General features: G+C 54.5%; 1 protein-coding gene across 1 annotated transcript; it reads left to right on the top strand.

The window, feature by feature from the left end:
- Positions 1 to 291: 291 nt before the first annotated feature.
- On the top strand, positions 292 to 21540 carry LOC128980558 (lipase member M-like). Its single transcript, XM_054399022.1, has 9 exons — positions 292 to 327; positions 2398 to 2515; positions 12471 to 12669; positions 15063 to 15172; positions 16902 to 17047; positions 19034 to 19180; positions 20131 to 20202; positions 21128 to 21193; positions 21307 to 21540. Exons 1-9 carry the CDS (start codon positions 319 to 321, stop codon positions 21538 to 21540), a joined length of 1101 nt encoding a protein of 366 aa, XP_054254997.1. The 5' UTR covers positions 292 to 318.
- Positions 21541 to 22842: the final 1302 nt, after the last annotated feature.

Genomic DNA, 22842 nt, shown 5'->3' with positions numbered 1-22842 from the left:
CCTCCCTTCCTCCTCCTCCCGCCTCCTGCCTCCTCCTTCCTCCTCCGTCCGTCCTCCTCTCCTCCTCCGCCTGCCTCCTTCCTCCTCCTCCTGCCTCCGCCAGCACGTCCTCCTCGCCAACAACCACAACCCACTACCACCACGACCACCCACCACCACCACCACCCACGACCAACCAACCAACCAACCAACCAGCAGCTACATAACCCGCGCCCCCCAATATTGTAATGTGCATGCAGCCCTCAGTCACAGCTCCAGGTGTCAGTGAGCCCAGCAGAGGCCCTCAAGCAGAAAGGGACTATAAATCCTGAGGCCTTCATGAATGTTGTAAGTCAGGAGAGCTTTGGTAATTTCCCCTCTGGGGACCTCTAGCTGGGGGAAGGAAGGGAGGAAGGGAGGGAGGGACAGAGTGCATGGATGTGGGGGAGGGCTGGGTGGCAGAGTGTGCTGGTTTGGGGGAGCAGTGTGATGGGAGGCTGCCTCCCCACCACCTGTACCCTGCTCCCTGAAGGAGTCCTCTTCCTCCCAGCAGCATTAAGTGCAATTATCAGCAGAGTGGGGTAATCCCAGCCTGGATTTGAGCAGACAGCTCCCTGGAGGGTAGAAAGTTGTGCCTGGCTCCTCTCCTTAGCTGCAGCAGATTGCTCAGGGCCGTGTCCAAGCAAGTCTCTGGAGGTGTGTTTGGATAGACTCAAGCCATAAAACTGCTGAAATTCATCCCCTCCCCCAGCCATCAGCAGCGTGCAGGCAGGGGCACAGCAGGATTTCACCAGTCTCTGGAGGTTCCAGCACAGATAAAGCCCAGGCAGAGCCTCAGGAGCCTTGCAACAACTCCTCTGGGGCTTGTCCCGTTGCTCTTCCAGTCAGCCCAGCTCGGCAGGTTCTGTGTGCCACAAGAGCTCATCTGCCCCAGCTCAGAGCATGAGGTGGTGTGCCAGCCATCAGGAAACCCTTTGGGCTTCAGTCTTTGGGTCTGGAACCATTTCAGACACAAGCTGCTGCCCACTGCCCCCTTGCTCATAGGCAGGAGCCTGCAGGTGAGGGTCTGCTCTTCCCTTGGGCATCTGACTGGGGTTCAGGCAGAGCATTCCCCTGGCCAAGCACTATTGCCATTTCACAGAGGCACCCCAGTGGAGGCACTCTTGTGGTGGGTTGAAAATCCCACCACCAGACATAAAATCACCAGACCAGCTCAGTTTGAAAGCAAATGAATCTGGAGTGACAAGCAAAGCTACAACCTAAACATGAAATGCAATCAAGGTGTACAAAACAGATAAGAGAAGCTCAGCAGGAGCCAGCAGTGAGCTCCAGCAGTCCAGAGAGCCAAGCAGAGCCTGGGCTGCAGCAGGAGAAGTGTGGCCAGCAGGGCCAGGGAGGGGATTCTCCCCCTCTGCTCCACTCTGCTGAGAGCCCACCTGGAGCTCTGGGTCCAGGTCTGGAGCCCCTAGGCCAGGAAGGCTGTGGAGGGGCTGGAAGGGGTCCAGAGAAGGGCCAGGAGGAGGAGCAGAGGGCTGGAGCTGCTCTGCTCTGCAGACAGCCTGAGAGAGTTGGGGTTGTGCAGGCTGGAGAGGAGAAGGCTCCCAGGAGACCTTCTGGTGGCCTTGCAGCATCTGCAGGGGGCTCCAAGAAAGCTGGGGAGGGACTTTGGAGGGTGTGAGGAGTAGGGGGGATGGAGCAAAATTAGAAGTGGGGAGCTGGAGATTGGCTGTGAGGAAGAAGTTGTTGGCCAGGAGGGTGGTGAGACCCTGGCAGAGGTTGCCCAGGGAGGTGGTGGAAGCCTCATCCCTGGAGGTGTTTGCAGCCAGGCTGGAGGTGGCTGTGAGCAACCTGCTGGAGTGTGAGGTGTCCCTGCCCATGGCAGGGGGTTGGGACTGGCTGAGGCTTGAGCTCCCTTCCAGCCCTGACAGTTCTGTGATTCTATAAACAACACAAGAACCCTTCTGGACAAACCAGGGAGCTACCAACAGCTGCCCTCTGCCCTGCTCCCTTCCCTCCCCCCTGTACATGCAGGACAAGAGAAGAAAGGAGAAAAGCAGAGAGCAGTTTGTTAGTACTTGGCCACCACAAAGCAATGCAGCCCAGGTCAGCAAAGCAGCAGAAGGCAGAGCTGGTATCTGCCAGGGGGAAGGAGTTGCTAAGAGAGGAAGTCAGTGAAGAAAGCTAACTCCTGTGTCAGGTGTCTGTCCAATGGGATTATTTAGACCTTATTGTTCTTGCCCTTTTTACACTCAGGAGTGACTTTTTTACCTCCTCCTCCTTCCTGTTCATGACTTGTGGAAAGTTTTCCAGGCACAGCCCAAAACGACCCCAACTCTGCAAATCCAACCAGCATCTCAACCACAGAAAGCTTTCCACCTGGGTGTTTTTTCTCTTTTCTTTCTCCCTCCAACCACCCAGAGCCAAATCATCCATCACAAAGGGTACCCCAGTGAGGAATACGAGGTCCTGACACAGGATGGCTACTATGTCACACTGAACAGAATTCCTCATGGCAGACTAGATCCTAGGAGGAAAGGTAAAAGAAACAACCAAAACACCATCCTCTGCCCACAAACACCACCCTCTGACCACAAACACCACCCTCACCCTCTGCCCACAAACACCATCCTCTGCCCACAAACACCACCCTCTGCCCACAAACACCACCCTCTGCCCACAAACACCACCCTCTGCCCACAAACACCATCCTCTGCCCACAAACACCACCCTCACCCTCTGCCCACAAACACCACCCTCTGCCCACAAACACCACCCTCACCCTCTGCCCACAAACACCACCCTCTGCCCACAAACACCACCCTCTGCCCACAGACACCACCCTCTGACCACAAACACCACCCTCTGCCCACAAACACCACCCTCTGCCCACAAACATCACCCTCTGCCCACAAACACCACCCTCTGCCCACAAACACCACCCTCTGCCCACAAACACCATCCTCTGCCCACAAACACCACCCTCTGCCCACAAACACCACCCTCTGCCCACAAACACCACCCTCTGCCCACAAACACCACCCTCTGCCCACAGACACCACCCTCTGCCCACAAACACCACCCTCTGCCAACAAACACCATCCACTGACCACAAACACCACCCTCTGCCCACAAACACCACCCTCTGCCCACAAACACCACCCTCTGCCCACAAACACCACCCTCTGCCCACAAACACCACCCTCTGCCCACAAACACCACCCCTCTGCCCACAAACACCACCCTCTGCCCACAAACATCACCCTCTGCCCACAAACACCACCCTCTGCCCACAAACACCACCCTCTGCCCACAAACACCATCCTCTGCCCACAAACACCACCCTCTGCCCACAAACACCACCCTCTGCCCACAAACATCACCCTCTGCCCACAAACACCACCCTCTGCCCACAAACACCACCCTCTGCCCACAAACACCACCCTCTGCCCACAAACACCATCCTCTGCCCACAAACACCACCCTCTGCCCACAAACACCACCCTCTGCCCACAAACACCATCCTCTGCCCACAAACACCACCCTCTGCCCACAAACACCATCCTCTGCCCACAAACACCACCCTCTGCCCACAAACACCACCCTCACCCTCTGCCCACAAACACCACCCTCTGCCCACAAACACCACCCTCTGCCCACAGACACCACCCTCTGCCCACAAACACCACCCTCTGCCCACAAACACCACCCTCTGCCCACAGACACCACCCTCTGCCCACAGACACCAGCCTCTGCCCACAGACACCACCCTCTGACCACAAACACCACCCTCTGCCCACAAACACCACCCTCTGCCCACAGAAACCAGCCTCTGCCCACAAACACCACCCTCTGCCCACAAACACCATCCTCTGCCCACAAACACCAGCCTCTGCCCACAAACACCAGCCTCTGCCCACAGACACCAGCCTCTGCCCACAAACACCACCCTCTGCCCACAAACACCATCCTCTGCCCACAAACACCATCCTCTGCCCACAAACACCACCCTCTGCCCACAAACACCACCCTCTGCCCACAAACACCATCCTCTGCCCACAAACACCACCCTCTGCCCACAAACACCATCCTCTGCCCACAAACACCACCCTCTGCCCACAAACACCATCCTCTGCCCACAAACACCACCCTCTGCCCACAGACACCACCCTCTGCCCACAGACACCACCCTCTGCCCACAGACACCACCCTCTGCCCACAAACACCACCCTCTGCCCACAGACACCACCCTCTGCCCACAAACACCACCCTCTGCCCACAGACACCACCCTCTGCCCACAGACACCACCCTCTGCCCACAAACACCACCCTCTGCCCACAAACACCACCCTCTGCCCACAAACACCACCCTCTGCCCACAAACACCATCCTCTGCCCACAAACACCATCCTCTGCCCACAGACACCACCCTCTGCCCACAGACACCACCCTCTGCCCACAGACACCACCCTCTGCCCACAAACACCACCCTCTGCCCACAGACACCACCCTCTGCCCACAAACACCACCCTCTGCCCACAAACACCACCCTCTGCCCACAAACACCACCCTCTGCCCACAAACACCACCCTCTGCCCACAAACACCATCCTCCGCCCACAAACACCACCCTCTGCCCACAAACACCACCCTCTGCCCACAAACACCATCCTCTGCCCACAAACACCACCCTCTGCCCACAAACACCACCCTCTGCCCACAAACACCATCCTCTGCCCACAAACACCACCCTCTGCCCACAAACACCACCCTCTGCCCACAAACACCACCCTCTGCCCACAAACACCATCCTCTGCCCACAAACACCACCCTCTGCCCACAAACACCACCCTCTGCCCACAAACACCATCCTCTGCCCACAAACACCACCCTCTGCCCACAAACACCACCCTCTGCCCACAAACACCATCCTCTGCCCACAAACATCACCCTCTGCCCACAAACACCATCCTCTGCCCACAAACACCACCCTCTGACCACAAACACCACCCTCTGCCCACAAACACCATCCTCTGCCCACAAACACCATCCTCTGCCCACAAACACCATCCTCTGACCGCTTCAGCAGCCAGCAGAGGAAATTCATAGAATCACAGAATCAAGGAGGTTGGAAAAGACCTCAGAGCTCATCAAGTCCAACCTCTCCCCCAGCACCTCCTGACTAACTCACCCCTGGCACCAAGTGCCACATCCAATCCTTTTCGGAACACCTCCAGGGGTGGTGACTCCACCACCTCCCCAAGCAGCACATCCCATGGCCAATTACTCTGTCTGGGAAGAACTTTCTCCTCACCTCCAGCCTAAACCTCCCCTGCACAGCTGGAGGCTGTGTCCTCTCCTTCTGTCCCTGGTGCCTGGGAGCAGAGCCCAACCCCCACCTGGCTACAACCTCCCTGCAGGTAGTTGTAGAGAGCAATGAGGTCTGCCCTGAGCCTCCTCTTCTGCAGGCTGAACACCCCCAGCTCCCTCAGCCTCTCCTCACAGGGCTGTGCCCCAGCCCCCTCCCCAGCCTTGTGCCCCAGCCCCCTCCCCAGCCTTGTGCTCCAGCTCCCTCCCCAGCCTTGTGCCCCAGCCCCCTCCCCAGCCTTGTGCTCCAGACCCCTCCCCAGCCTTGTACCCCAGACCCCTCCCCAGCCTTGTTGCCCTTCTCTGGACACCTTCCAGCATCTCAACATCTTTCTCAACCTGAGCAGCCCAGAACTGGACACAGCACTCCAGGGGTGGCCTGAGCAGTGCTGAGCACAGGGCAGGATGAGTTCCCTGCTCCTGCTGGCCACACTCTTCCTGATGCAGGCCAGGATGCCATTGGCTCTCGTGGCCACCTGGGCACACTGCTGGCTCCTCTTCAGCTGCTGTCCCCCAGCACCCCCAGGTCCCTCTCTGCCTGGCTGCTCTCAGCCACTCTGTCCCCAGCCTGTAGCACTGCCTGGGGTTGCTGTGACCAAAGTGCAGCACCTGGCACTCAGACTTGTTGAATGCCATCCTGTTGGGCTCTGCCCATCTGTCCAGCCTGGCAAGGTCCCTCTGCAGAGTCTCCTCCCCTCTAACAGATCAACTCCTGCTCCCAACTTGCTGTCACCTGCAAAGTTGTGGGAGCAGCACAGCAACCAACTTCCATGTCAAACAGAGACTTGAGTTTGAGGAGCAGAGGCTGCAGCCTTATGCTAAGAGAATTCCTCATTCAATCTTTTCCCCACCCCTTGGTGATCTGGAGGTTGGAATGGTCTTAAGAAAGGGCCTGAACAGCTGAGCTGTCACTGGGCTGCTGCCAGGGGACACGGTGCCGAGCTGGTGGGAAACATAGAACCACAGAATAACAGAGTCAGAGAATCATAGAGTCACAGAATCACTGACTCATAGTATCTCTGATTCTGTGATTCTCTGATTCTGTGATTCTCTAATTCTGTGATTCTCTGATTGTCTAATTCTCTGATTCTGTGATTCTCTGATTCTCTGATTCTCTAATTCTCTGATTCTGTGATTCTCTAATTCTGTGATTCTCTGATTCTCTGATTCTGACTCTAATTCTCTGATTCTGTGATTCTCTGATTCTGTGATTCTGTGATTCTGTGATTCTCTGATTCTCTGATTCTGACTCTAATTCTGTGATTCTGTGATTCTCTGATTCTGTGATTCTCTGATTCTGTGATTCTCTGATTCTCTGATTCTGACTCTAATTCTCTGATTCTGTGATTCTCTGATTCTGTGATTCTGTGATTCTATGATTCTGTGATTCTGTGATTCTCTGATTCTCTGATTCTGTGATTCTCTGATTCTGTGATTCTCTGATTCTCTGATTCTCTGATTCTGTGATTCTCTGATTCTGTGATTCTCTGATTCTGTGATTCTCTGATTCTCTGATTCTGTGATTCTCTGATTCTCTGATTCTGACTCTAATTCTCTGATTCTGTGATTCTCTGATTCTGTGATTCTCTAATTCTGTGATTCTCTGATTCTCTAATTCTCTGATTCTGTGATTCTCTGATTCTCTGATTCTGTGATTCTCTGATTCTGTGATTCTCTAATTCTGTGATTCTCTAATTCTGTGATTCTCTGATTGTCTAATTCTCTGATTCTGTGATTCTCTGATTCTCTGATTCTCTAATTCTCTGATTCTCTAATTCTCTGATTCTGTGATTCTCTGATTCTCTGATTCTCTGATTCTCTAATTCTCTGATTCTGTGATTCTCTGATTCTGTGATTCTGTGATTCTCTGATTCTCTGATTCTCTAATTCTCTGATTCTGTGATTCTCTAATTCTGTGATTCTCTGATTCTCTGATTCTGTGATTCTGTGATTCTGTGATTCTCTGATTCTGTGATTCTCTGATTCTGTGATTCTCTGATTCTGTGATTCTCTGATTCTCTGATTCTCTGATTCTCTGATTCTCTGATTCTCTGATTCTGTGATTCTCTGATTCTGTGATTCTCTGATTCTCTAATTCTCTGATTCTGTGATTCTCTGATTCTCCGATTCTGTGATTCTCTGATTCTGTGACTCTAATTCTCTGATTCTGTGATTCTCTGATTCTGTGATTCTCTAATTCTGTGATTCTCTGATTCTCTAATTCTCTGATTCTGTGATTCTGTGATTCTCTGATTCTGTGATTCTCTGATTCTGTGATTCTCTAATTCTGTGATTCTCTAATTCTGTGATTCTCTGATTGTCTAATTCTCTGATTCTGTGATTCTCTGATTCTCTGATTCTCTAATTCTCTGATGCTGTGATTCTCTAATTCTCTGATTCTCTGATTCTCTGATTCTGTGATTCTCTGATTCTGTGATTCTCTAATTCTCTGATTCTCTAATTCTCTGATTCTCTAATTCTCTGATTCTGTGATTCTCTAATTCTGTGATTCTGTGATTCTATGATTCTGTGATTCTCTGATTCTCTGATTCTCTGATTCTGTTATTCTCTGATTCTGTGATTCTGTGATTCTCTGATTCTCTGATTCTGTGATTTTCTAATTCTCTGATTCTGTGATTCTCTGATTCTCTGATTCTCTAATTCTGTGATTCTCTGATTCTCTGATTCTCTGATTCTGTGATTCTCTGATTCTGTGATTCTCTGATTCTCTGATTCTGTGATTTTCTAATTCTCTGATTCTGTGATTCTCTGATTCTCTGATTCTCTAATTCTGTGATTCTCTGATTCTCTAATTCTCTGATTCTGTGATTCTGTGATTCTCTGATTCTGTGATTTTCTAATTCTCTGATTCTCTAATTCTCTGATTCTGTGATTCTCTGATTCTGTGATTCTCTAATTCTGTCATTCTCTGATTCTCTAATTTTCTGATTCTGTGATTCTCTGATTCTCTGATTCTGTGATTCTCTGATTCTCTGAATCTCTGATTCTCTGATTCTGTGATTCTCTGATTCTCTGATTCTGTGATTCTCTGATTCTGTGATTCTGTGATTCTCTGATTCTGTGATTCTGTGATTCTGTGATTCTGTGATTCTGTGATTCTCTGATTCTGTGATTCTCTGATTCTGTGATTCTGTGATTCTCTGATTCTGTGATTCTGTGATTCTGTGATTCTGTGATTCTCTGATTCTCTGATTCTGTCATTCTCTGATTCTGTCATTCTCTGATTCTCTGATTCTCTAATTCTCTGATTCTCTAATTCTCTGATTCTCTGATTCTCTGATTCTCTGATTCTCTGATTCTGTGATTTTCTAATTCTCTGATTCTCTAATTCTCTGATTCTGTGATTCTCTAATTCTGTGATTCTCTGATTCTCTGATTCTGTGATTCTCTGATTCTCTGATTCTCTGATTCTGTGATTTTCTAATTCTCTGATTCTGTGATTCTGTGATTCTCTGATTCTCTAATTCTGTGATTCTCTGATTCTCTAATTCTCTGATTCTGTGATTCTGTGATTCTCTGATTCTGTGATTCTCTGATTCTGTGATTTTCTAATTCTCTGATTCTCTGATTCTCTGATTCTCTAATTCTGTGATTCTCTGATTCTCTAATTCTCTAATTCTGTGATTCTGTGATTCTCTGATTCTGTGATTCTCTGATTCTGTGATTTTCTAATTCTCTGATTCTCTAATTCTCTGATTCTGTAATTCTCTGATTCTGTGATTCTCTGATTCTCTGATTCTGTGATTTTCTAATTCTCTGATTCTGTGATTCTCTGATTCTCTGATTCTCTAATTCTGTGATTCTGTGATTCTCTGATTCTGTGATTCTGTGATTCTCTGATTCTGTGATTCTCTGATTCTGTGATTTTCTAATTCTCTGATTCTCTAATTCTCTGATTCTGTGATTCTCTGATTCTGTGATTCTCTGATTCTCTGATTCTGTGATTTTCTAATTCTCTGATTCTGTGATTCTCTGATTCTCTGATTCTCTAATTCTGTGATTCTCTGATTCTCTAATTCTCTGATTCTGTGATTCTCTGATTCTGTGATTTTCTAATTCTCTGATTCTCTAATTCTCTGATTCTGTGATTCTCTGATTCTGTGATTCTCTGATTCTGTGATTCTCTGATTCTGTGATTCTGTGATTCTCTGATTCTCTGATTCTCTGATTCTCTGATTCTGTGATTCTGTGATTCTGTGATTCTCTGATTCTGTCATTCTCTGATTCTGTCATTCTCTGATTCTCTGATTCTCTGATTCTCTAATTCTCTGATTCTCTAATTCTCTGATTCTCTGATTCTCTGATTCTCTGATTTTCTAATTCTCTGATTCTCTAATTCTCTGATTCTGTGATTCTCTAATTCTGTGATTCTCTGATTCTCTGATTCTGTGATTCTGTGATTCTATGATTCTGTGATTCTGTGATTCTCTGATTCTCTGATTCTGTGATTCTCTGATTCTGTTATTCTCTGATTCTCTGATTCTCTGATTCTCTGATTCTCTGATTCTGTGATTCTCTGATTCTCTGATTCTCTAATTCTCTGATTCTGTGATTCTGTGATTCTCTGATTCTGTGATTCTCTGATTCTGTGATTTTCTAATTCTCTGATTCTCTAATTCTCTGATTCTGTAATTCTCTGATTCTGTGATTCTCTGATTCTCTGATTCTGTGATTCTCTAATTCTGTGATTCTCTGATTCTCTAATTCTCTGATTCTGTGATTCTGTGATTCTCTGATTCTGTGATTCTCTGATTCTCTGATTCTGTGATTCTGTGATTCTGTGATTCTGTGATTCTCTGATTCTCTGATTCTGTGATTCTCTGATTCTCTGATTCTCTAATTCTCTGATTCTGTGATTCTCTGATTCTGTGATTCTCTGATTCTGTGATTCTCTGATTCTCTGATTCTGTGATTCTCTGATTCCCTGATTCCCTGATTCTCTGATTCTCTGATTCTCTGATTCTCTGATTCTCTAATTCTCTGATTCTGTGATTCTCTGATTCTGTGATTCTCTGATTCTGTGATTCTCTGATTCTCTGATTCTGTGATTCTCTGATTCTCTGATTCTCTGATTCTCTGGTTCTGTGATTCTCTGATTCTGTGATTCTCTGGTTCTGTGATTCTCTGATTCTGTGATTCTCTGATTCTCTGATTCTGTGATTCTCTAATTCTGTGATTCTCTAATTCTCTGATTCTCTGATTCTCTGATTCTGTGATTCTCTGATTCTGTGATTCTCTGATTCTCTAATTCTCTGATTCTCTAATTCTCTGATTCTCTGATTCTCTGATTCTCTGATTCTCTGATTCTGTGATTCTGTGATTCTGTGATTCTGTGATTCTCTGATTCTCTGATTCTGTGATTTTCTAATTCTCTGATTCTGTGATTCTCTGATTCTGTGATTCTCTGATTCTCTGATTCTCTGATTCTGTGATTTTCTAATTCTCTGATTCTGTGATTCTCTGATTCTGTGATTCTCTGATTCTGTGATTCTCTGGTTCTGTGATTCTCTGATTCTGTGATTCTCTGATTCTGTGATTCTCTGATTCTCTGATTCTCTGATTCTCTGATTCTGTGATTTTCTAATTCTCTGATTCTGTGATTCTCTGATTCTGTGATTCTCTGATTCTCTGATTCTCTGATTCTCTGATTCTGTGATTCTGTGATTCTCTGGTTCTGTGATTCTCTGATTCTCTGATTCTGTGATTCTCTGATTCTCTGATTCTCTGATTCTCTGATTCTCTGGTTCTGTGATTCTCTGATTCTGTGATTCTCTGGTTCTGTGATTCTCTGATTCTGTGATTCTCTGATTCTCTGATTCTGTGATTCTCTGATTCTGTGATTCTCTGATTCTCTAATTCTCTGATTCTCTAATTCTCTGATTCTCTGATTCTCTGATTCTCTGATTCTGTGATTCTGTGATTCTGTGATTCTCTGATTCTCTGATTCTGTGATTTTCTAATTCTCTGATTCTGTGATTCTCTGATTCTGTGATTCTCTGATTCTCTGATTCTCTGATTCTCTGATTCTGTGATTTTCTAATTCTCTGATTCTGTGATTCTCTGATTCTGTGATTCTCTGATTCTGTGATTCTCTGGTTCTGTGATTCTCTGATTCTGTGATTCTCTGATTCTCTGATTCTCTGATTCTCTGATTCTCTGATTCTGTGATTCTCTGATTCTGTGATTCTCTGATTCTGTGATTCTCTGATTCTCTGATTCTCTGGTTCTGTGATTCTCTGATTCTGTGATTCTGTGATTCTCTGGTTCTGTGATTCTCTGATTCTGTGATTCTCTGGTTCTGTGATTCTCTGATTCTGTGATTCTCTGATTCTGTGATTCTCTAATTCTGTGATTCTCTGATTCTCTAATTCTCTGATTCTGTGATTCTCTGATTCTGTGATTCTCTGATTCTGTGATTCTCTGGTTCTTTGATTCTCTGATTCTGTGATTCTCTGATTCTGTGATTCTCTGATTCTCTGATTCTGTGATTCTCTAATTCTGTGATTCTCTAATTCTGTGATTCTCTGATTCTCTGGTTCTGTGATTCTCTGATTCTCTGATTCTCTGATTCTGTGATTCTCTCGTTCTGTGATTCTCTGGTTCTGTGATTCTCTGATTCTCTGATTCTTTGATTCTCTGATTCTCTGATTCTGTGATTCTCTAATTCTCTGATTCTCTGATTCTGTGATTCTCTAATTCTCTGATTCTCTGATTCTCTAATTCTCTGATTCTCTGATTCTCTGATTCTCTAATTCTCTGATTCTCTAATTCTCTGATTCTCTAATTCTCTGATTCTCTGATTCTGTGATTCTCTGATTCTCTGATTCTCTGATTCTCTGATTCTGTGATTCTCTAATTCTCTGATTCTCTGATTCTCTGATTCTCTGATTCTCTGATTCTCTAACTCTCTGATTCTCTGATTCTATGAATAAGTAGAGAACCATAGAATCACGGAATGGGTTGGGTTGGGAGGGACCTTTACAAATCATCTGGTCCACCTTCCCCACCCCCCTGCAGTCATCAAGGGACACCCCCAGGTAGGTCAGGTTGCTCCATCAAGGGCAGCCCTTGTGTCAGGATGTCATGTGCTGCTTCCTTCCCTTGCAGGGGCCAGGCCAGCTGTGTTCCTGCAGCATGGGTTCCTGGGAGAAGGCAGCTACTGGGTGGAAAACTTGGCCCACAACAGCCTTGGCTTCATCCTGGCAGACTCTGGCTACGACGTCTGGCTGGCAAACAGCAGGGGAAGCAGCTGGTCCCGCAGGCACCAGCACTTCTCAGCAGACCAGCTGGAATTCTGGGATTTCAGGTGGGCTGGAGTGGATTAAAGCAGGGCAAACTGCCCATCACTAAGCTCTAGGCAGGGGTGGTGCCTCCGAGCAGGCAAGTCTGGGCACCTAATCCTCTGCCCTGGCCTCCCCCCAGCCCTCCCACTGCAAGTGCCTGAGGAGGGGGGAGGTACCTGTGCAGACCTGTGCAGATCTGCCTACTGCATGCTGCCAGCACCTCCCCACACATGCCTGGCCCTGCAGAGAGTGCAGGGCACTGCTGCCTGAAGGGACATCCCTCCTGTGCAGGCATCAGCACCATCCTGGAGTATCTGTGGGGAGGAGTGAAAGGGAGAAGGACCTGGGGGTGCTGGGGGATGGGAGGTTGCCCAGGAGCCAGCAATGTGCTCTGGTGGCCAAGAAGGCCAAGGGCAGCCTGGGCTGCATCAGAAGGGCTGTGGGGAGGAGGGCAGAGAGGTTCTGCTGCCCCTCTGCTCTGCCTGCTGAGGCCACAGCTGGAATCTTGTGTCCAGTTCTGGGCCCCTCAGCTCAGGAAGGACCTCAGGGAAGTGCTTGAGAGAGTCCATCCCAGAGCCCCAGAGCTGCTGCAGGCAGTGGAAGATCTTCCTCAAGAGGAGAGCCTGAGGGAGCTGAGGGCTTGGAGCTTGGAGAGGAGGAGCCTGAGAGGTGACCTCCTTGCTGGGGATCAAGATGTGCAGGGGGAGTGCCCAGAGGCTGGAGCCAGGCTCTGCTGGGGGATGCCCAAGGACAGCCCAAGGGGCAGTGGTGGAAGCTGAGCCATAGGAAGTTCCATGGGAACAGGAGGGAAAAGTTTTTCCTTGTGAGGATGCTGGAGCCCTGGAGCAGGCTGCCCAGGGGGGTTGTGGAGTCTCCCTCTGTGGAGATATTCCAACCCCACCTGGCTGTGTTCCTGTGTGCCCTGCCCTGGGTGACCCTGCTCTGGCAGGGGTTGGAGTGGATGAGCTCTTCCAGCCCCTAAGACTCTGTGATGCTGTGATGCTGTGTGACCTTCTCAGCCATGACCCCAACAAGTTGCCCAGAGCTGTCATTGCCACCTCCCCTTCCCCTACAGACACTGTCCAGGGAAGCCTTGCCCCCAGGAATGGCTTTTGGACCTGCTAATGCCTCTGCAGAGCTGATCTTCAGGGCAGGGCTGGGTTTCTCAAGCTTTTAAACTTCCCCTTAGGAAGAACAACCTAACAATCAACCTCCCAGGCACCACAAAACACCAAAAAGCACAGGGGCAGGAGGGGGGGATCCATTACCTCCTGAGAAGAGCATTTCCAGGGGCTGGCATCATGATGAGACCCAGCTCTGGGGCTGCACAGCTGCTGCCCTCCTGCTCCTGAGCTCAGAGCTGTTCAAGCTCTCCACAGCTTCTTTACTGCTCACCATGATTATGGGAGGACTAAGCCCTTCCAGAGAAGGATGAGGCCAGGGGAGGAGAGATGCCTGCAGACCTTCTGAACTTTCACCCACATCAGGGCACTCCTGGGAATTCTGGATCTTAGGAAGCAATTCTTCACTCTGAAGGTGGCAAAACTCCGGAATGGGTTGTCCAGAGAGTTTGTGGATGCCCCCTCCCTGGAGATATTCAAGGTCAGGTTGGATGGGGTCTGGGCTAGCTGAGAGGTGTCCCTGCCCATGACAGGGAGGTTGGATTAGATGATCTCTAAGGTCTCTTCCAGCCCTAGACCATTCTATGAATTTTCTTCTGGAAAATCAATCACAGGTCTCAAGCTGCTCAAGACAGAAGGAAGCCAACATGCACAGGAGAAGTGAAAGTTACAGAGTCACAGAACTGCCAGGGCTGGAGGGGAGCTCAAGGCTCAGCCAGTCCCAACCCCCTGCCATGGGCAGGGACACCTCACACTCCAGCAGGTTGCTCACAGCCACCTCCAGCCTGGCTGCAAACACCTCCAGGGATGAGGCTTCCACCACCTCCCTGGGCAACCTCTGCCAGGCTCTCACCACCCTCCTGGCCAACAACTTCTTCCTCACAGCCAATCTCCAGCTCCCCACTTCTACTTTTGCTCCAGCCCCCCCACTCCTATCCCTCCCTCACACCCTCCAAAGTCCCTCCCCAGCTTTCTTGGAGCCCCCTGCAGATGCTGCAAGGCCACCAGAAGGTCTCCTGGGAGCCTTCTCCTCTCCAGCCTGCACAACCCCAACTCTCTCAGGCTGTCTGCAGAGCAGAGCAGCTCCAGCCCTCTGCTCCTCCTCCTGGCCCTTCTCTGGACCCCTTCCAGCCCCTCCACAGCCTTCCTGGCCTAGGGGCTGCAGACCTGGACCCAGAGCTCCAGGTGGGCTCTCAGCAGAGTGGAGCAGAGGGGGAGAATCCCCTCCCTGGCCCTCAAAGCTTGCTCCCCTGCTGCTGTTAACTTATTACCAAGGCACTGCTCTTGTGTTGCAGCTTTCATGAGATGGCAATGTATGACCTGCCAGCCATGATCAACTTTGTGCTGCAGAAGACTGGGCAGAAGCAGATTTATTACATTGGTCACTCCCAGGGCTGCACCATTGGTGAGTTACAAGGGGCTGGAACCTTCCTCTGGGTGCTTACAAGCAGATAGAGGCAGAGGTCCCACTCCTGTGGGGCTGCTGGGCAGGCAGGTTCTCCCAGTGAGAAGTCCCACAGCAGCCAGAAGACATCTGGGAGGGTTGGTGTGCCCCTCAGGTAGCAAGAAAGCTCTTGGTGCCCTCAGGAAGCTCCTTGCTGCAACTGTAATTCCCCTTAGAAGAGTGAAGTGCAGCAATCCCCAGCCAAAGCAAAGGGGCTTTGTGTGGAGGGCACAGCTCCTGCTGCCCTCTGAAGTGCTTCTTTGCCCTAGCTGAGCCTTCAGGGGCATGAGGTAAGCTGTGGGATACCCTCTGGCAGTGCTAGCTGGCAGGTGACAGCACTGCTCCCTTCAGCTGGTGATCAGGGCAGGGCTTCCCATGAGTGGTAGTCACTGAAGGGCCTCCTCTGCCACTTCTAACCACTAGGAACAAACACTCTGCCTCCTTGTGAGCATCTCCAGCAGCAATGGTGAGCAGAGAAGTGGCAAGAGGTCCCAGATTGCTACAGCAGATCACAGAATGACAGAATGTTAGAGGTTGGAAGGGACCTCCAGAGAGCAGCAGAGAACCACAGAACTGGCAGGTCTGGAAGGGAGCTCAAGGCTCAGCCAGTCCCAACCCCCTGCCATGGGCAGGGACACCTCACACTCCAGCAGGTTGCTCACAGCCACCTCCAGCCTGGCTGCAAACACCTCCAGGGATGAGGCTTCCACCACCTCCCTGGGCAACCTCTGCCAGGCTCTCACCACCCTCCTGGCCAACAACTTCTTCCTCACAGCCAATCTCCAGCTCCCCACTTCTACTTTTGCTCCATCCCCCCCACTCCTCTCCCTCCCTCACACCCTCCAAAGTCCCTCCCCAGCTTTCTTGGAGCCCCCTTCAGATGCTGCAAGACCACCAGAAGGTCTCCTGGGAGCCTTCTCCTCTCCAGACTGAACTGCTCCATTGACATCCAGCCCAACCCCCTGCCAGAGCAGGGTCACCCAGGGGAGTCCACACAGAACACATCCGAGTGGGGTTGGGAAGGCTCCAGAGAAGGAGACTCCACAACCCCCTGGACAGCCTGCTCCAGGGCTCTGGCACCCTCACTGGAAAGGAGTTTCTCCTCATGCTGAGCTGAAACCTTCTCTGTTCCACTTTGTCTCCATTCTTCCTTGTCCTATCACTGAGCACCCCCCAACAGAGCCTGGCCCCCTCCCCTTGCCCCCCAGCCCTCAGCTACTGACAGACATTGATCAGATCCCTCTCAGCCTTCTCCTCTCCACACTAAACACCCCCAGGGCTCTCAGGCTCTCTCCACAGGGGAGATGCTCAAGTCCCCAACTCCTCCTCCTGCCTCCCCTTGGCCTCTCTCCAGCAGCTCTCTGTCTCTCCTGACCTGGGGAGCCCAGACCTGGACACAGGCTCTGTCACCCTCATACCAAAGAAGTTTCTCTTCATGCTGAGCTGAAATTTTCTCTGTCCCACTTTGTCTCCATTGCTCCTTGGCTTGTTGCTGAGCAACACCCAAAAGAGCTTAGCCCCCTCCCCTTGGCCCCCAGCCCTCAGCTGTTGCCAGACACCAGTCCCAGGTTTGTAACTGTAGATGATGCCAGCTGAAAGGGTCCTGGGCAGCAGGTCCAAGCAAGCCCTGGGTGAACTGCCTGCAGAAAAAGAGTGCCCAGGTCTCAAGTCCTTCCCTCTGTTTCTTCAGCCTTCATTTCCTTCTCCTCCCTGCCTGAGCTGGCTCAGAACATCAAGATCTTTTTTGCCCTGGCTCCAGTAGTGACACTCAGCCACACCAAAGTTCCCATCCTGAAGTTCTCCTTCCTTCTGGACAAGCAATTCAAGGTGTTGAAGGTAGGGATCAGCCACAGCTCCCCTCCCCAGCACAGAGGGATTGCAGCCCCCCAGGGCTGCCTGATGCAGCAGGGATCACTCAAGTCCTGATCACCTGGAAGCCCAGAGGTGACTCAGGAGCAGGTGGTTGCCTTGCTGAGTGCACTCCTTCCCCTGGGAGCTTCAGAGAAATCTGGCTTGGGTTGGAAGAGACCTTAAACCCCAGTCCCAAGCCCCTGTCCTGAGCAGGGACACTTCCAGCAACACCAGGGAACTGCTCAAGGCCTCATCCAGACTGGCTCTGAACAGTCCCAGGCTGGGAGCCTCCACGATTCATCTGGACAGCCTGCTCCAGTGCCTCACCACTCTCATGGGGAAGAATTTCTTCCTAATGTCTGATGGAAGTCCAGCCTCTGCCAGTGTGAAGGCACTTGCCCTCATCCTGTCAGAGAATCACAGAGCTGGCAGGGCTGGCAGGGAGCTCAAGGCTCAGCCAGTCCCAACCCCCTGCCATGGGCAGGGACACCTCACACTCCAGCAGGTTGCTCACAGCCACCTCCAGCCTGGCTGCAAACACCTCCAGGGATGAGGCTTCCACCACCTCCCTGGGCAACCTCTGCCAGGCTCTCACCACCCTCCTGGCCAACAACTTCTTCCTCACAGCCAATCTCCAGCTCCCCACTTCTGCTTTTGCTCCATCCCCCCCATTCCTATCCCTCCCTCACACCCTCCAAAGTCCCTCCCCAGCTTTCTTGGAGCCCCCTTCAGATGCTGCAAGGCCACCAGAAGGTCTCCTGGGAGCCTTCTCCTCTCCAGCCTGCACAACCCCAACTCTCTCAGGCTGTCTGCAGAGCAGAGCAGCTCCAGCCCTCTGCTCCTCCTCCTGGCCCTTCTCTGGACGCCTTCCAGCCCCTCCCTCACTCCCAGCCTTTGCCAAAGGTCCCTCCCCAGCTCTCCTGGAGCCTCCTTCAAGTGCTAGAATGCTGCTCTAAGGTCTCCCTGGAGCCTTCCCCTCTGCAGGCTGCCCAAGCCCAACTCTCCCAGCCTGGCCTCCCAGCAGAGCCCTTCCAGCCCTGCCAGCATTGCTGTGGCCTCCCCTGGTCCCTGTCTGTGCTGAGGGCTCCAGAGCTGCCCCAGAACTACAGGGGGGTCTGAGCAGAGCACAGCAGAGGGGCAGAATCCCCTCCCTGCCCCTCCTGCCCACCCTGCTGGGGATCAGCACCAGTTCAGGCTTAGCTCTGGGCTGTGAGTGCACGGTGCCAGCCCCTGCTGAGCTTCAGCTGTTGAAAATGTATGGGGGGCACCTGCAGACTTCCTGGGCAGGCCACCTGGCACAGAGCAGCTTCACTGTGCTGATTGGAATGGCCCTGAAAAACGAATCCAATGCTTGGGAGAGGTGGAAGGGGGGAAGAGGAGAGTCCCCAGCATTGATTTCACCCTGGTGTGCATTCCCACAGCACTGCCTCCTGGAATGAGCTGAACAGGAGGGAAGGGAAGGGAAGGGAAAGGGAAAGGGAAAGGGTAAGGGAAAGGGAAAGGGAAAGGGAAAGGGAAAGGGAAAGGGAAAGGGGAAAGGGAAAGGGAAGGGGAAAGGGAAGGGGAAGGGAAGGGGAAGGGAAGGGGAAGGGAAGGGGAAGGGAAAGGGAAGGGGAAGGGAAAGGGAAGGGAAGGGGAAGGGAAGGGAAAGGGAAGGGAAAGGGAAGGGAAAGGGGAAGGGAAGGGAAAGGGGAAGGGAAGGGGAAGGGAAGGGAAAGGGAAGGGAAAGGGAAAGGGAAGGGAAAGGGAAAGGGAAGGGAAAGGGAAAGGGAAGGGAAAGGGAAGGGGAAGGGAAAGGGAAGGGGAAGGGAAGGGAAAGGGAAGGGAAAGGGAAAGGGAAGGGGAAGGGAAAGGGAAGGGGAAGGGAAAGGGAAAGGGAAGGTAAGGGGAAGGGAAAGGGAAGGGAAAGGGAAGGGAAGGGGAAGGGAAGGGAAAGGGAAGGGAAAGGGAATTCCACTTTTGCTCCTGCAGCTGCTGCTTGGCAAGACAGAGGCCTCGCTGAGGGTGAGGAAGCTGTGGAGGTTTGTGCCCAGGCTCTGTGGGCACCCTGTGCTGCACAAGCCCTGTGCCAACCTCTTCTTCCAGCTGGGTGGCTACAATAAGAAGAACCTCAACATGGTGGGTGTGCCATCCCCCTGTGGGGGGTGGGGTGCAAGGCCTGCCCTGCTTTGAGCACCCAGCAGCACCTTCTGGCTCTGCTGACCCCCTCCTGCCTGCCCACTGCCCACTAGCCCCCCACCCAGCCGGCTCCAGCCACTCACTCCCAGCACTCATGGGCAAGCAGATGCTGCCAGGTGATGCCAGGTTCCTCTCTCTCTCTCTCTCTGCTTCACTTCCCTGGAGAGCAAAAGTCCCCCAGGGTCTGCTGAGTGAACACCAGTGGCCAGGTGACACTTGATGGTGGCCTTAGGGCTGCCTGTCACTGAGGCCAGCTGAGTGTCCCACTGCTGCTCACAGGGTGCTCCCCACATCAAATATCAGTCTCAGAGTACAGCAGAGGTTGGAAGGGACCTCCAGAGATCACCCAGTCCAACCCCCTGCCAGAGCAGGGTCACCCAGGGCAGTCTGCACAGGAACACATCCAGGTGGGGTTGGGAAGGCTCCAGAGAAGGAGACTCCACAACCTCTCTGGGCAGCCTGCTCCAGGGCTCTGCCACCCTCACACCAAAGAAGTTTCTCCTCATGCTGAGCTGAAATCTTCTCTGTTCCACTTTGTCTCCATTGCTCCTTATTGCTGAGCACCCCCCAACAGAGCCTGGCCCCCTCCCCTTGCCCCCCAGCCCTCAGCTATTGACAGACATTGAGCAGATCCCTCTCAGCCTTCTCCTCTCCACACTAAACACCCCCAGGGCTCTCAGGCTCTCTCCACAGGGGAGATGCTCAAGTCCCCAACTCCTCCTCCTGCCTCTCCCTTGGACCCCTTCTCTGGACCCCTTCCAGCCCCTCCACAGCCTTCCTGGCCTAGGGGCTCCAGAACTGGACCCAGAGCTCCAGTTGGGCTCTCAGCTGGCACCTGCCATGCTTGCTCCTGTCCCTTGGGTGCCAGCTGGGCATGTGCTTCCTTGCAGACACGCCTGGATGTGTACACATCCCACTTCCCAGACAGGACCTCTGTCAAAAACGTCATACACTGGGCCCAGGTAGGTTCCCTGAGACTCAGCTGCTTCCCCCCTGGCCTGCACCCTTCCCTGAGAGGCTGCTGAGTGCAGGGCAGGTGTGGGAGGTTGGGGAAGCTGGACAGGAGCAACCTGGGGGAAAGGGAAGGCAAGAAATCAGCTGTAGAAAAGAGCTGCTGGCACCAGGGTGACCTGTCCTGGTCCCTCTGTCAGTCAAGGGGCACTGAGATGTGTGCCCAGGGGACACAGGGAGGCCACAGCTGGTGCTGGGACCGGTTTGAAGCTCCCAGAGATCCCCACAGCAGAGGCCAGCTCAGGTGAGGCTGGGAGGAAGCCAAACCATAGAAGGAGAGCCTGGGGGAGCTGGGCTTGCTCAGCTGGAAAGGAGGAGGTGGAGCAGGGCCCCCCCAGCACCTCCCCCAGCTCCAAGGGGTCACTGGGGCCAAACACTGCCAGTCTGAGCAAGGTGCTGGAGCTCTGGCTGTGCTGGGAACAGGGTCAGGCTGGAAATCCCCAGCCTGGTGCCTCCTTCCAGGCAGCAGGGAGGGCTCAAAGGATCTCTGTGATCCATAGAGTTACTGTGCAGCTGTCTGAGCTTTCCCCCCGGGCTCACTGCTGTAACGGAGCCTAGAGTGCCAGGAGGAGGTGAGGAAGGTTGCTGCAGCTCCATGAGGTCCTGCCTCCAGCCGTGTCCTGCACTGCAGCTCTTCAGAGGCAGGAGTGCTGCAGTGGGGCAGCCAAGGGCTCACACACACCACCTCGGTTTGCCAGCCCAGAGCTGGGGAGAGGCATGGGGCTGGGCAGCAAAGCATCACCCTCTGAGGGAGGTGGGACAGTGTGGCCTTGCAGGGGTGCCACCTGCCCCTGCAACACCCCATGTCAGCCCCCTGCTCGTGATGAGGAGGCCAGGAGATGCCAGAGCCTCCCAGCACAGCTCTCTCCCCTCCAGGTGAGGAAATCAGGAGCACTCCAGGCTTTCGACTACGGCACTGCAAACCGAGCCAGGTACCACCAGGTAGGAGGCTGCGGGGGCGGCGCTGGAGCCGGGGGGTGCCCGGGGACCCACCGGGCTGCCTGCCAGGAGCCGACCACAGCGACGGTTCCTCAGAGCTCTCTGTGTCCCTGCAGGACACACCTCCGCCCTACCGGCTGGAGGAGATGCCTGTGCCCACCGCCGTGTGGTCAGGGGGCCAGGACTGGATGGCTGACCCGAACGACATGCAGTTGCTGCTGCCCCGCATCCCCCAGCTGCTCACCCACGGGTACATCCCAGACTGGAACCACTGGGACTTCGTCTGGGGCTTGGATGCCCCCAGGCGCCTCTACAGCACCATCCTGGAGATGCTGGAGGGGTCTGGGTAGAGCAGCAGCTCCCCAGGGAACTGCTGCTGGCACACATCCCCTGCTGTGCTCTCCTGCCTGCTGCCCTGGCCCCTCTGAGCTGGGCTGGGACATAGAATCAGAGAACTGTCAGGGCTGGAAGGGAGCTCAAGGCTCAGCCAGTCCCAACCCCCTGCCATGGGCAGGGACACCTCACACTCCAGCAGGTTGCTCACAGCCACCTCCAGCCTGGCTGCAAACACCTCCAGGGATGAGGCTTCCACCACCTCCCTGGGCAACCTCTGCCAGGCTCTCACCACCCTCCTGGCCAACAACTTCTTCCTCACAGCCAATCTCCAGCTCCCCACTTCTACTTTTGCTCCATCCCCCCCCCCCCCCCCCCCCCCCCCCCCCCCCCCCCCCCCCCCCCCCCCCCCCCCCCCCCCCCCCCCCCCCCCCCCCCCCCCCCCCCCCCCCCCCCCCCCCCCCCCCCCCCCCCCCCCCCCCCCCCCCCCCCCCCCCCCCCCCCCCCCCCCCCCCCCCCCCCCCCCCCCCCCCCCCCCCCCCCCCCCCCCCCCCCCCCCCCCCCCCCCCCCCCCCCCCCCCCCCCCCCCCCCCCCCCCCCCCCCCCCCCCCCCCCCCCCCCCCCCCCCCCCCCCCCCCCCCCCCCCCCCCCCCCCCCCCCCCCCCCCCCCCCCCCCCCCACCCCCCCCCCCCCCCCCCCCCCCCCCCCCCCCCCACCCCCCCCCCCCCCCCCCCCCTCCACCCCCCCCCCCCCCCCCCCCCCCCCCCCCCCCCCCCCCCCCCCCCCCCCCCCCCCCCCCCCCCCCCCCCCCCCCCCCCCCCCCACCCCCCCCCCCCCCCCCCCCCCCCCCCCCCCCCCCCCCCCCCCCCCCCCCCCCCCCCCCCCCCCCCCCCCCCCCCCCCCCCCCACCCCCCCCCCCCCCCCCCCCCCCCCCCCCCCCCCCCCCCCCCCCCCCCCCCCCCCCCCCCCCCCCCCCCCCCCCCCCCCCCCCCCCCCCCCCCCCCCCCCCCCCCCCCCCCCCCCCCCCCCCCCCCCCCCCCCCCCCCCCCCCCCCCCCCCCCCCCCCCCCCCCCCCCCCCCCCCCCCCCCCCCCCCCCCCCCCCCCCCCCCCCCCCCCCCCCCCCCCCCCCCCCCCCCCCCCCCCCCCCCCCCCCCCCCCCCCCCCCCCCCCCCCCCCCCCCCCCCCCCCCCCCCCCCCCCCCCCCCCCCCCCCCCCCCCCCCCCCCCCCCCCCCCCCCCCCCCCCCCCCCCCCCCCCCCCCCCCCCCCCCCCCCCCCCCCCCCCCCCCCCCCCCCCCCCCCCCCCCCCCCCCCCCCCCC

The sequence above is a fragment of the Indicator indicator genome, unplaced genomic scaffold, assembly GCF_027791375.1.
Source record: "Indicator indicator isolate 239-I01 unplaced genomic scaffold, UM_Iind_1.1 iindUn_scaffold_286, whole genome shotgun sequence".
NCBI lineage: Eukaryota > Metazoa > Chordata > Aves > Piciformes > Indicatoridae > Indicator > Indicator indicator.
Note: the sequence above shows the minus strand (reverse complement) of the source record. Positions and strands in the feature narration are given on the sequence as shown.

Coding starts and splice junctions, on each gene's coding strand:
- LOC128980558 (XM_054399022.1), top strand. Junction 2,516..12,470: donor ACTAGATCCTAGGAGGAAAG/GTAAAAGAAACA, acceptor CTTCCCTTGCAG/GGGCCAGGCCAGCTGTGTTC. Junction 12,670..15,062: donor CTGGAATTCTGGGATTTCAG/GTGGGCTGGAGT, acceptor CTTGTGTTGCAG/CTTTCATGAGATGGCAATGT.